At 34.0% G+C, this 14,652-nt stretch overlaps 1 protein-coding gene across 1 annotated transcript; it reads right to left on the bottom strand.

Annotated features, from left to right (window-relative positions):
- Positions 1-12,005: 12,005 nt before the first annotated feature.
- On the bottom strand, positions 12,006-14,137 carry LOC149405386 (ethylene-responsive transcription factor CRF2-like). The gene has a single exon (XM_089607121.1). It carries the CDS (start codon positions 13,336-13,338, stop codon positions 12,337-12,339), a length of 1,002 nt encoding a protein of 333 aa, XP_089463247.1. The 5' UTR covers positions 13,339-14,137; the 3' UTR covers positions 12,006-12,336.
- Between the last annotated feature and the right edge of the window lie 515 nt (positions 14,138-14,652).

Genomic DNA, 14,652 nt, shown 5'->3' on the forward strand with positions numbered 1-14,652 from the left:
CTGCACATAGAAGGAAGAATGTCTCACCAGAAGTAAGAGCATGAGGACCGACATCTTTCCAAACAACTTGCATTAAAAAATAAAGTCAACAAACGACGTAACAACAAAGTTCATATGACGTACTTTATTTTTTTAATGTAAATATTAGATATTATAGCAAATATTTATATTTGTTCGAGAACTTCCTTTGTCTCAATTATTTCAAAGTTATATATAACAATATAATCATCATGTTTATTAATTCTCATAATGTTGTCATCAATATTACACCTTTTATTGTCAATTTGATTTTAGGATGAAATTTCATTATTGTTAATTTGATTTCAAGAGATGAAACTTTAAGATATATAATGCGGTATCAAACGTAATTTATATATACATTTCTCAAACTAGATTGTAACGATGTGACATTAGCCCGGTCCTCCCGCTAGTTTCGGCATTCCTTCTCGCATCCCTCATGGCGGTGTTGCACTTCCCCTCGTGGCCCATCTTGCAGTGTCGCCAATCCCGGTGGTGGCACTATCAACCCTCTTCCTTGCGGCCCTTTCCAATGGTCTCGGCCCTCCCCTTTGCGGCCCTCCCGATGCCGGCCCTCCCCCTCACGTCCCAACGGCCATGGCCTTCCCCCTTGCCGCCCTCCCGGCTGTGGCGGTCTCGGCCTTCCCTCTCACGGCCCACCCGGTGACTTTGAGTCAAAGAGATCAGTTATTATTATAATACAATCTAATAAGCCTATATATACAACATTGAAAATACATAAATAAAAAAAGTAAATTTTATCCAAATTTATATGATATCTTTGTTTATTTAATGTAAATGTTAGAATTTATAACATTACAATTTATTTACGATAAAATTATAAACAAGTTTGCACAACTTAGAAGCCACTTTCGACAAATGTTAAAATTTAATAATTGGCCATAAGCTCAAAGTAATTTCAAAGAGTTTGTTTTGAGAATCTGACCGGACTCCATTCAAATGCATGGAGAATTTGTATGTAGATATTGCGAAGCATTATAAGGAAAGATATATTAAAAATTATATCAATTTGTATTCAACTATTGATAAGTCTAAACGATTTAAATTTTGGAAATATATATTAAAATCATAAAATTTAATTCTCATTATATCCGATCAAAGTTGTGATTTCATAATAAAAGTATTGGATCGAATACCTATTTGGATTTTATGGGCTATGATAGTATATGAAGGAGTCATGAGGTTGAATTTCAAAATCAATTGATAATAGAATGAGTAATCTATGAATTTTATATATCCATTTAGTTTCCATTTTCTTTTCATGAGGGATTTATAATAACATATCACACATCTATTACCGATTCTTAATTGACACATGTGAGAAATGCCACTGTAAAACAAAAGTTGTGGAACTAAAACTCTTTTCTTTCGGTCAAAAAAAGAGTGGAAAAAGAAAAGTGTGGGCACTTTTCAAAGATTTGCATAAATGTTCTGATAAAAAGTAGTTCATAAATGGTAAGTGTATAAATATTTTCAAAGGGAAGAAATATAAAGAAGCCCATGATGATTATTCATGAACATGGTGGTGGTAGTAGAGCAATACATTAGTGTCACAAGAATCGCGTGGTGTTGAGTGTGTGTGAGATAATTTAGTTGGGTATTAATATCTCCCATGGCAATTCATGAGTACCCAAAAGCGTAGAAATGCTATAATTGTATTGTATGTCTCATAAAAGTCCCAACTCACAAAATCTCACTACTTACTCTCTCTCTCTCTCTCTCTCTCTCTCGTGTCGGATGGTTGTTCAAATCCACTCTTTTTGGGACCCACATGCCCTAATTTCCCCACCAACACTTGCATGACAAGCCATCGCTATACTCTGAATCTTTTTAATTTTTTTTGCATATTTTGTAGGTATAAATTTTTTTGCATTTATGTGCACAATTATATGCCTTCTTTTTTTGTTTTTTTTGCTTATTTTGATAATTATTTTGTATTTCTATTTTTGTGCAAGTGGCTGTTTACCCTCTTTCGAACTTATCTGCTGACCAATAATGTCCTTTAAAGATTTATTTATTTATTTTAAAAATGGTGATTTATTATATTTTAAGGCATTATTGGTATGTACGGAAAATATGTAAGAGCCTGCTTGAATTCGAAAGACCATTGAGCCATAACAGATGACATTTAGGCCCATAACTCTTGGTTGGAGAATGAATATCTTCTCCGACATAATATGGCTGCAGAAATTGGATACATGGGATTATTATATATAATTAATATTTATTTTGGAGCAAAATTATGTGCCAACGGAATTAAGGAACCACCACCATACTTTTCAAAGTGTATAATATTTTGTATTCAAAGTGCATGGATCAAAATAATGCCCATTGACCCTGTTTCTGAGCTCCCATTTCAAAATGTTTCCACAAAGTTTATAAAATTAACAACTAAATAATTATACCGGGCCCCAAATTTATATCAAGCATGTATAAATATTTAATAGTTAAAAATACTTTGCTTAATAGTTAAAATTCATACATAAAAAAAGTACTTAATAGTTAAATATTTAATATAAAACTAGGTCCACGTAGGATTGCAAATTTATTTGTACATATGTTTAATTACTATACAATTGATTCTAATAAGCACATTAAAACATTGAGTAGCAATATTTAATATACATACAATCATAGATTATGATTGAAATACTCTGATAAGTCGTAGATATATATATTTAGTATCTTTGTACAAAATAATTATCGGTACTGTTAATGCCTGAAAATGGATCAACACGAAAATCGGTCCGCGGTTCGGTCTAGGGCCGGACCCTATGACCGCGCGGTGGTCGAACGGGGAAGTTGTCCCAACACTTGTGCCTCCGCCGTGCCGGAAAAGGATTTCCGACGACTCGTCACCTGAGAAAAGAGAAGAGAGTGAGCTAAAGGACTGCGGAGGGGTTTCCTCCGACGGGCACTCCGACGCTCAACATTAGTCTAGGTGTCGTGCTTTGAGTTCTAGAGAGATAAAGTCTCAGATGAGAGAGAGGCAGAGGTTTTTTTTTATGTGTGAGCCAACCTACCTCCAAATGAGGAATCTGAAGGTATTTATAGGATTTTGAATGTGAAAAGTTATGGAAACTTGGCGGAGGGATTCTCCGGTTTTGTGAGCTTTACCAGAGGTGTCTTCCGGTTTTGTGAGCTTTACCAGAGGTGTCTTCCGGTTTGGTGAGCTTTACCAGAGGTGTCCTCCGGTTTTGTGAGCTTTACCAGAGGGATTGGTCCTTGGTAGGGCTGTGTTTTTTCCTTCTTGGCCCTTGGCAGGGCTGAGACTTTTCTTTCCTGGCCCTTGGCAGGGCTGAGACTTTTCTTTCCTGGCCCTTGGCAGGGCTGTGATTGCCTTCACAATTTTTTGGTTGGACTTCTTCCTGGAGGTCGAACCTGGCCTGGAGGTCGAGCTCGCCTGGACGCCAGGATGAGAGGTCCCCTCAGGGGTGAGCTCGACTTGTCTTAATCCCGGGCTCTACTCTTTGGGCCGGGGTTGCCATGCATCCTCGCTTGAGTTGGGCCTTGACGTTTTTTGATATGGAAAAAATCTCACATAACAGGTACATCGCGGATATTACTTGACTGGACGGAATTAATATTACAACTATGACAATCGTATGCTAGAGTATATATTCTTAAATCATCTTGTCGCTAAATTTTTTTACAACAATAATTCATGTTGACCTGGATGATAACTCGGGTAGCTCACATATATAAGTCACCTGGGAAAAAAAATCAAGAGTGAATAAAGTACTTTACTTATGTCAACTTACGTTTTCTCACTCAAGGCATTTGTACGAGTAAAGCTATGATAAAAATGAGGGTTTTCAGATCACTGATCTCACTAAGAGGATTCAACATTGATTTGTGTTATCCAAATCGACCCTTATATAGGCAAGGAATGTAACTATTGCATCGAACAACATTCATTCCATTTAATTTTGGGTCATTCGAAGATCATAAACGTCGTAAATTTTTTCCATATGACATGGAATTGATCTCATTGCGCGATTCTCCTTAGCCGGGTCAAAGCATGGGATCAAGTGACTCATTAATTTCTTTATCAATTATATAGCATGAGTTAATGACATGGAAAGGCCTCGAGATTTTACTCAACAACGCACGTCATTATATTATTATTGTTCACTTGATAATAAGCAACCTCATATTAAATTAAATAGTATATTTTTAGTTTATATTAATGTCCGTAATTTATATAGTTTGCGATGATATAAATAATTTAACACTTTTAATAATTTTATTTTAACTCTTTTCTGTATGTTTTTGTCTATAGATTATAGACACGAACATTTAATTTCAATTTTTATATTTTTTTTACAAGACTTGGGATATATTCGTTGGTATGAAATATACTCATCCGTAACTAGTTTACCTAACAACATCGATATTTCAAACATCTCTCGGCACTTTTTTCATATAAATATGAACTAAAAATATAATATTGCAGACGTATAAATTCCTTTCATAGTCTTGTCATATAATCACCATTACTAGTGTGTTTGTAAATGATCATACCGGTTACTTAGACAAATTACACGAAATATATGTGTTAATCCCCCCTTCAAAATTTTTTTTTTTGCACTTTTTTCCCATTTTTAAAAAAAATTACATTTTTTTCCCTTGAAAATTTATACTTTTGGCCCAATTTTTATAAATTTTTTACAATCAAGCCCCCCCCTGAATTTTTTTTTTCAAATTAGCCCCCGTGAAATTATATATATATCGTTGTGACCATTTTTAATACATATTTCTGGTGGTAAGAGCGAGCTCTCTAATACGGGCCACAAATAGAGCAAGAATGAGATAAACATAGAGAAAGCCCGTCATTTTGTGGGCTATTAGGTGACGTGGCTGCCCAAAAATGATGAAACATCGACCGCCTCATGCAAATACCTGATGGGCCACGTCAGCAAACGACTCGTATATTAATACATGTGGGACCCACTTCCATCGCTATCAGAGGCCTCAGATACAGTAACGTCTGAGCTGGCGTGTGCAATGGGGGACCAATGGGCCCAAAAGTGGGCCCCCAAAGAAAGAAAAGCCCAGTTGCAACACTTGCGCTGTTCGAGGCAATCACAAACCGTTAGCACGATCTGACGTGTACGGTCCAGATTCCTTCTAAGGTTCTAGAGAATAACCAGGGAGATCTTCTTGATTGTTTTGTTCCTTGGGGGTGAATCTTTGGGAAGGCTTGGAATTTTGTGCAAGGATTTTAATTATAACCCGGAATTTTTTATATTTATTTTTTAAAATAATTTATTTTTTTTTTTATTTTTTTTTTTTTTTTCAATAAAGCCGCGACCTTCTATTGCTTCAAGAGCAGCCTTAATGTTATGGGACAAAACGCCCATATGAAAGAAAACCCCAAAACCAGAGTTTTTATTGCAGAAGTATTCAGTGAGTGGTTAAAAAAGTCAATTTGAAAATGGTCGGTTTCCACTTTCCACATGAATATATAATTTTTTTTTTCTCTTTTTTTTTTGGGGGTAAGTCTTGTGTTGTTTATGTCCAGTCGATATGAGTGAGATTCTAGTAAATATTGCATTGCATAATGATTGAAAAAAGAAATTGTATTATGAATCATATCGTCCTAGTCACTGTCCAATGATACCTTAAAAAACTTGTCACACAATTCCTATATGTAAATTCCGTTAAAAAAATGAAAATATTCAATACAACAATTATTTTCCTTGCTATTTTATGAGTTACCGTGTTACTTCACTTTTAAGGAAAGTATGGCTTCATAACTCTAGCCAAATAAGCACATTTTTATTTTATTGTGTGAATACTGCTGGATTGGGATAATAATTTATACGAGCTTCACATGATATGGAAAATGGGGGGACCTATAATATTTATTAAAAATATTATGAAGAGGCAAAGATACTGAATTACTGTCCCTATTCATTCAATTGTGCTAAATATTTCTGAAGTATCCCAGTAGTAGCCTTTTGAAACTGAGCTATACAAGAACAATAAAAATAAGAAATAAATAAAATAAAATGACAAAAAAAATCACACACCCTTTTAAATTTTTGTCTCTATCTTGTACACCATAAATTAATATACATCTATCAGAAAGTGACATATCTATTACACCCCTAATATACCTTCATGAAACACTCACAGGTCTATATGATACATAGGGCTGAAGTAAAATATGAAAACATTAATAATAAATAAGAAAAAAGAAATTGAAGGGTCCCCATAAAACTTTCTAAATTATTTATTTTTAAAAATAGAGTTGAAAATATATAAAAGATATATAAGCATTAAGCACCAAAACAAAGTAAAGGACACACTGATTTTCTCAGGGTATGTTTGTCACATTAGGCATGTATATACTACTTGTCTTCAGGTAAAACTGCAAATCCAAAGCATATTAATTTAGTTATTGGCTCTTGCATGAGATATATCATATATATATAAGCTATTTTTGTTTGGCTTTTGTATATAGCGTATGTAGATTTTATTATATTTAATTTTTGTAAGTTGTCTCTGCCAAAGAATAGTTTTCTAATTCAGCAGAAGATTTCAGATTTTATGCACAATATTGAGCCAAAACTAGAGTGGCAAAAAATTGTTATTTCCCAAAGCTTATCTCATGGACCACTTAAATGGTCTTCCATAAAATAATAATAATAATAAAAAGGATTTGAAAATGAAAGAGAGAAGGAAAGAAAGAAGAATAATTATACTTCACTATAATAATATTGGTCTCTTAACCCCAACCGTTGATTTGAGAGGTATGGACTTTAGGAAACAACCTAAGATTGGCATAAATTTGATACCTTAAAGGAAAATTGGATTAGAGGACAAAGTTTGGCTTTAAAGAACTTAAAATTTGTTAAAAGCATAGTTGCCCAAATTAGGTCCACAATCAAGAATGATAATTTAGGTGCTTCTAATATATTGAGCTTAGCTGTATCTAAGAGTAATATTATTTTAAATCAAATTTACCATAGAAACCAAAAACCCAAAAATGTACACGAAACTCAACTAGAAAGTTGGTCACTCCATTCACTATAATTGGAACCTTTATCTTTCTCTCATTTCCATTTGTAGGAAAAGGCATTAGTTTCCCCAAAAGTTTTTCAACATTATTGAGTAGAGAGTGTCATCTTTTCAACGAGAGACAACACATTTTTTTTTATCTCATGCAAGTGTGTGACTGATATTAGGTATAGCGTCAGTTATATATATATATATATATATATATATATATATATATATATATATATATATATATAACTGACGCTATACCTAAGACGAAATTATTTGTATATAAATTAATATCTGGATATATACATCTAGAATCATAATTTACAAACGTATATCTACAAATATTCTTAAGGCTCCAGTGGCAATCTAATCATATAAATCGTTAGAAATTTATAAATCGCCAACATTTCGTTAATTTTTTACAAATAGTCATGCAAATCTACTTACGCAGAGTAAATTTTTAGTAAATATGTGTAAATAACATTAATTATGTCATATTTTTGGCTATGTGCGAAATATTTATTATTTGCGAAGTATTTATGATTATTTACAAAAAATTTACAAAATGTTAGCTAAAATGTAAATGCTTATGTTTCTGTTACGTATATCACTAAATATTTGTATTTTTAAATGATGTCGTTGTATGATTATTTCAAACTTTAGAATAAGCAAACTCATACATTTTTATATAGTACTAGTTTTATCTTCGCGCTACGCGCGAATGATTTTAGCATATTATAAATGATAATAGCAAGTAAAATTTATAGAGGTTAATTTGTGCTATCAAGAATCGTAAACAATGAGCACCAAAGAAATCGACGATTAAGAAAAAACTCTTAAATATCATGAAAGAATAATAAAATGTACAAAATTTATTTTGTACATTGATTAGACTTTCATAGGTAAATAACTTGCGTTCACTTTCTAATGAAATATGGAGACACATATAATGTGAAAGTAAATAAATATCAAAGATAAAAAGAAAGATAATTTGATAAAGGAAATATAAAACTAACATACCCTCAAAATAATGTACGTTATTGATATAGTATAATATAGTATCAGTAATTATGATTATAAAATACATAAAAAAATTATAAAAAATATATTGATGAGAGAGAGAGAGAGAAAAAAAATAATATACATTAAAAAAAAATTTACAAAATAGATTAAAAAAAACTAAAAAAAAAAAGATATAGTGTAATTAAGAAAAAAACCCTTAAAAATCATGAACGAATAATAAAATGTAAAAAATTTATTTTGTACATCGATTAGATTTTCTTGGGTAAATAAGACATGCGTTCGCTTTTCAATGAAATATGGAGACACATATAAGGTGAAGAGAAATAAATATCAAAGAGAAAAAAAAATAGAATTTAATAAAGAAAATATAAAACTAACATACAGTCAAAATAATGTATGTTATTGATATAGTATAATATAGTATCAGTAATTATGATTATAAAATACATAAAAAAAGTATACAAAATATATTGACGAGAGAGGGAGAAAAAAAATAATATACATAAAAAAAGATTTACAAAAGAGATTGAAAAAAAACTAAAAATAAACGATATAGTATAATTAAGAAAAACCCTTAAAAATAATGAACGAATAAGAAAATGTAAAAAATTTATTTTGCACATCGATTAGGCTTCCATTGGTAAATAAGACGTGCGTTCGCTTTCCAATGAAATATGGAGACACATATAAGGTGGAGGGAAATAAATATCAACGAGAAAAAGAAATAGAATTTAATAAAAAAAAAATATAAAACTAACATACAGTCAAAATAATGTATGTTATTGATAGTATCAGTCATTTTGATTATAAAATACATTAAAAAAATTATACAAAATATATTGACGAGAGAGGGAGAAAAAAATAATATACATAAAAAAAGATTTACAAAAGAGATTGAAAAAAAACTAAAAAAAAACGATATAGTATAATTAAGAAAAACCCTTAAAAATAATGAACGAATAAGAAAATGTAAAAAATTTATTTTGCACATCGATTAGGCTTCCATTGGTAAATAAGACCTGCGTTCGCTTTCCAATGAAATGTGGAGACACATATAAGGTAAAGGGAAATAAATATCAAAGAGAAAAAGAAATAGAATTTAATAAAAAAAAATATAAAACTAACATATACAGTCAAAATAATGTATGTTATTGATAGTATCAGTAATTTTGATTATAAAATACATAAAAAAAAATTATACAAAATATATTGATGAAAGAGGGAGAAAAAAAACCAATATAAATAAAAAAAAAATTTACAAAATATTAAAAAACTAAAAAAAAACAAAAACAAAAAAAGAAAGGCAAAGAAAAAAGAAATAAAAATGCAAAGGTAAAGAAAAAAAAAAAAAAAAAACTAAAACTGGAAACGCACAAAGGCAAAAAAAAAAAAAAAACCCCGTCACGTGTCGCTAACTGGAGACGCCACGTGGCGGCTTGTGGATGAGAGTTGGGAGGGGAGTTTTTGTTTATTATCTATGTTATAGATATAACTCAATTTCTACTCATGTTTGTATTTATCGTTGATATTAATGTAACAAAAGTAACATAATTGACGTAAGAGAACATATGAAAGGAAAGTTCAATTGTCAACTAAGTAAACCAAAATTTTGAAAAATATATTTGTTAAAATGATTTTTTCCCACGATATAAAATTGGCGGCAAAAAAAAAAGATATTGAAACAAGGCATAGGACAACGTCTCATTGGAAGCCCTTGGCTTGAATCGAATCGAATTGTCAATTAATCGACATATATTCTCGAGCGAAGTCTTTTGAGGTGAATTATCATGAAAAATGTTTGGACTGAGGTCTTAACGAAAACCTCCAGGTAGTTTATCGAACAAAATTCTTAGCCTAGGATTTGACAAAATCCTCGAGAGATAACCAAATGAGCTAAGTCTTGAAATCGAACCTTTGGAAAAAGACTTCGAGATGAACCATTGAACTCAACCTCAGTTCGTGGCCAATACTCAAAGAAATCAACCCTCGGTTGTGTCCAGACCTTTAGAGTGCTTAACTATCAGCTGCACGCTAGTCTTTGGCAGACCCCAACTATCAACGTGCTTGAACCGTCGATGAACATAAAACCTATGCCTCAAGACCAAGTGAACAATTTTCCATGCCACACCATCAACAATATTTCACCCTGAGGATCTCGGTGCTCAACCTTCGGAGGGTTGTGTATAGCGCACATCCGCGCAAAGGGTCGTGTCCATGCTGAGGGTATCAACTAGACCTCTCCGCTCGACCACCACAAAGTATAAGATCCACGAAAATATCGGCATGTCATGTATGTGGGACGAAACTCGCACACAAACTCTTAGCCACGAGATGACTTTGGCACACAAGTTCTTGGCATGGCATGCCTTTTGCACAATGCTCGCACAACCTTCGGCGGACCAAGGTCATCAGAACCCTCAATCCTGACCAAGACTTTCTCACCCATTTTGAGGCCATCGAAAACTATAAATACGCCACCCACACAAGACACAAACGTAAGTTCTTTTTGAAGTTTTCACCGCGAAAATATTGTTTTCATGTCGTTACAAGATTTTTTTTTTATAATTACATTTTTTTACTCTATTTAATTTTGCTTACAATTTAAATTTTTATTTAGAAGGAAAATAATGTCAAATTTATTTACACTTAAAAAAAACATTATTTGTCAAATAATTTAAAACAATACTAATTTTAAAATATTACACTTTAAGAACACAACTCCTTAATTTTTTCTTTTAATTAGTACTGGTGTTTCAATATTTGATTTGTAGGCCCATAAGGTCATATCATGATACAACCACATTAAGTACTTATAGTGTCATTGTGGGACCAATTTTAACTCTTTTTAAAATAAAATAAAAATATGAAAAAAAACCATATTAATTCAGACAAACGTGATGTAGGTGTAGCAACACTAATTAGTGTTACTATCAAAACAAACTGAAATAAATAGATTTTAGCCACGTTTGTTCGGACATCAAATATCTTACCAACCTTTCAGGATCACATAAGTGGGCAAATGTCGAAATCCCGGTGAAGCATTATTCAAGTTCATCATTTAACCATAACTAACATTTTTCACTACATTAAAGACCACTAGTACTAAATTCTTACACTCACACCAGGTAAAATAAAAACTAGATAGATTCACTACAATAAATATTCACCAAAGAAATACAATTGGATTTGGGACGTTCTAAAATTAAGTTGTATCTTTTAATTGCAATTCACCGTAGGACATAATTCTTTTTTTAATTTTTTCACCCCCCAAAAAAAAAATTCAACCAGTTTCACTTTACCCCTTTTTTTTTTTCCTTTTTTTTTGTAGCTTTTCTCAAATTAGTAAATAAAATGCAAATTCTTGATAAAGAGGAATAGGTATTTATGTCTTTCCAAAGACTAAGATATAGAAATACATCAATCATTTTACATTTATAAAAAAAAAATGATTTGTGGGTTGAGTCCGTACACTTACCACAGTGAGCGAGTAAAGAGTGTAGAAAAACAGGTCTGTATTGTATTTGTAATGTTGCAACGGCCATAACAGGATAATCATGATCTCCACATCCTAATTCTCCTCTTAAATACTGCCACGTGCCGATTTACTGAATTTGTCAGCTTACTTTTGCTTTCCCTTTGGCTGTGCTACGCCTATGGCTCTTTTCTTTTCTTTTGAGATTTAGCTTCCTCTCTTACATACATACAATAATGATTCTGTTTTAATGGTGTGTACAATTATGGTATATAAGGAATTAAATTTGGTGATTTAAAAATCATTAACATCTTAATTGATTATCAATTAAACGGGGCTTTAAAAATTCGGGTGCGATGGACGTGCATTCTTTTTTTCCAAGCACGTGTACGTTCATCGTATGCTACAAATTCTGCAATATGTATTTTGTCACCGACTTAAAAAAAAAATAGAATAGCGAAGATATTTTTCATTTATACCATTCACGAGAGAGCATAATCACGTGGAAAGGCACGTGCTCTTGAAAATAAATATATATCTATATAGATATATAAATAAAGGAAATAATAATATACCGTACGCTAAAACAAAACTCGTCCATCACCGTTGCTGTGACGGAGATTACCTTTTACAATACTACTACTAAATACTAAGTTGATATTTGATATACATAAAAATATATAATATATATATATATATATATATAAAAACTAATACAAACAAAATTAATAATAAAACAAGAAATTAATATGAAAACTAATCAGAGCAAAAATCGGGTCTTTCTCTCTTCAAAGAGCAACGAGAGGATCGGAGCTGAACAAATCGCCGATGTCTTGAAAATAATCGTCCACGTGGAAGCTGGACGAGCCAAAGCCGAGTTCCCAGGTCGATTCGGTGAAAATATCGCCAAAATCTCGGAGGCCGAGAACTCCGTCGTCTGGAAAGTTCGTATCGTCGAGAAAATCGGGAATCGAGCTCTGGAAATCGAACACGTCGTCGGTGATGAAAGTCTCCGCCGAGAACTCAGAGAAGTTCTCCGATACGCACGGCGATTCTTCACGGCTCGGCTTCGAATCGGCCTCCTCGTAGCGGAGAACGGAGGTCGGAGACGAGAGGTTCTTGTTCTCGTTGTTTTGAGACTCTTCGCCGGAGTTGTAGCCGGAGCTGAGCGCCGCCGGTATGTTTTCCGGCGAAAGGTTCGCCGGAGAGAATGGCTGATGAGGCGTGGTGAAGTTTGTGAGCGCGTCTGGTCCACGGAGCTGAATCGCGGCGTTGTCGTAGACCATAGCGGCTTCTTCGGCTGTGTCGAACGTTCCGAGCCAGAGACGAACTCGCCGGAGCGGATCTCTGATCTCCGCCGCCCATTTCCCCCACGGCCGTTGCCTCACGCCGCGGAATTTCTTCTCCGACGAGTAGGAAGAGGAAACCGCCGTCTTCGTCGCGCTTCTCCGAGGAAGAATCGCCGTGTTCCTCCGCTTCTTCGCCGTCACCGACTTCGTCTTTCCGCCGGTACGACACCTCAAAACGCCGTCGTCGCTCTCGCCGCGGCGAGACGAGCAGGAAGAGGAAGCTTCGATGGCGATTTCGTTGACGAAACGCCTGATTCTCTGGCGGCGAAACGCCTCTCTCGGTCCTTCGTCGTCGTCGGAGCTATCAGTCGCGTTTCCGTCTGTGACAGAGATACGGACGATTCTCGGGTGAGTCATCTCGGCCGAGTTGAAGAAATCGGACTCGAGCGTGGTGTGCTTTTTGTGCTCTGTGTATTTCACAACCGGACTTTCGATATTCATTTTGTTCTCTCAAAAGGAAAGTAAAGCAGAGAAGAGAAAGTTGTTAGGATTCTCAGAGCGGTCTGTTTGGCATTTGAAAGCGAAATGGAGAGAGTGCCTCAAATACAGAGAAGAAAAAAGAGTCCTCTCTCTGAGTGCAGGCACGAGGAGAGAATAAATAAAGAGGAAAAAAAAAGAGAGAAAGCTGAAACAGAGACACGTTAAAGAGAAGCCACACAGAAAAACGCCTTGAAGAAAGAAAAACCAAGAGAGAGTGAAGTGAAAACCAAAGCTCTTTATTAAAGGACGAGATATTTCACGGAAAGCTTTTCTCCAACAAAAAGAAGATACAAATTCAACGAGCGTGAGTAGAGCTAAGAGAGGTGTTTTGGGACAGAAAAGGGAAAAAGAGAAAAAAAAAAAAATATCCGGGAAAGTTTATGGTGGTAGAGAAAAGATTGAGCGTGGCAGAGAGAAAGAAAATAAAGAAAAAAAAAATGGAATATATGTTCCGAATAACTCACTCACTCACTCACTCACTCAAAGAGAGTCTATAAGTGTGTGTGGGTTTGAAATGCTGATATTAGAGAGACAATAACAGGCTCGAATATTTTCTTCAGTGGAGATTCCTCTGGGAATGGAAAAAAGGGAAAGCGTAAAGGGAAAAAAGAGATGATGATAATAAAACACAAAGGCAGTGAAGAAGAACAAGAGAAAGAAGAATCGCTAGACTCAGTTAAGAGAGTGTGTTTTTTGGGGAGAGAGAGAGAGAAATAGTGAAACCTCTCAACCGACTTTATAGGATCCACCAAACAGCCGTAATCGCTTGAACCTGGTTTTAATGCCATTTCAATTTTTTTTTTTTTTTTTTTTTAGTAAGTGAGTGGAGCGAGTTGGGTGAGTCGGATCGGTGAGTCGACACGGGTGGTATCGTCAAGTTGAGCCAAAGATGTAGTTCGCGAGCTGCCGCATAAATCGGGGACTTATGATGCTGACACGTGGAGATCAAACGGCGAGGGAAGGGCCTTGGCTGAGTCAGCAGAAATATTTATATATTCTCGGAATTTGGGATTCAGGTCACGTGAGATTTACACATGGCTACAGTCTCTTCCTTTGACTGGAAAAATCAAATTTTTTTATAAAGTGTTCTTTTTTAATTGAAAAAGAAATATTATTCCCTATGTTTCTCCTATTAACTTTATAGTTAAATCATCTTAATTACTGATTATGTTTTTGAAGTTGGTGGGTGTTTCTTAAACTTCCAGGGTGTATTTGGTAATTAATTGAGTGTTGATTAGTATTAGTGTTGATTAGTTGAGAGAGAGGCCTTAAATA

This window comes from Urtica dioica, chromosome 2 (genome assembly GCF_054948205.1).
Source record: "Urtica dioica subsp. dioica isolate 48M chromosome 2, U.dioica_male_clone48M_v1_H2, whole genome shotgun sequence".
Classification (NCBI taxonomy): domain Eukaryota; kingdom Viridiplantae; phylum Streptophyta; class Magnoliopsida; order Rosales; family Urticaceae; genus Urtica; species Urtica dioica.

What these genes read in the sequence shown, in the direction of transcription:
- LOC149405386 (XM_089607121.1), bottom strand. Translation starts at nt 13,338, where the DNA reads ATGAATATCGAAAGTCCGGTTGTGAAATACACAGAGCACAAAAAGCAC.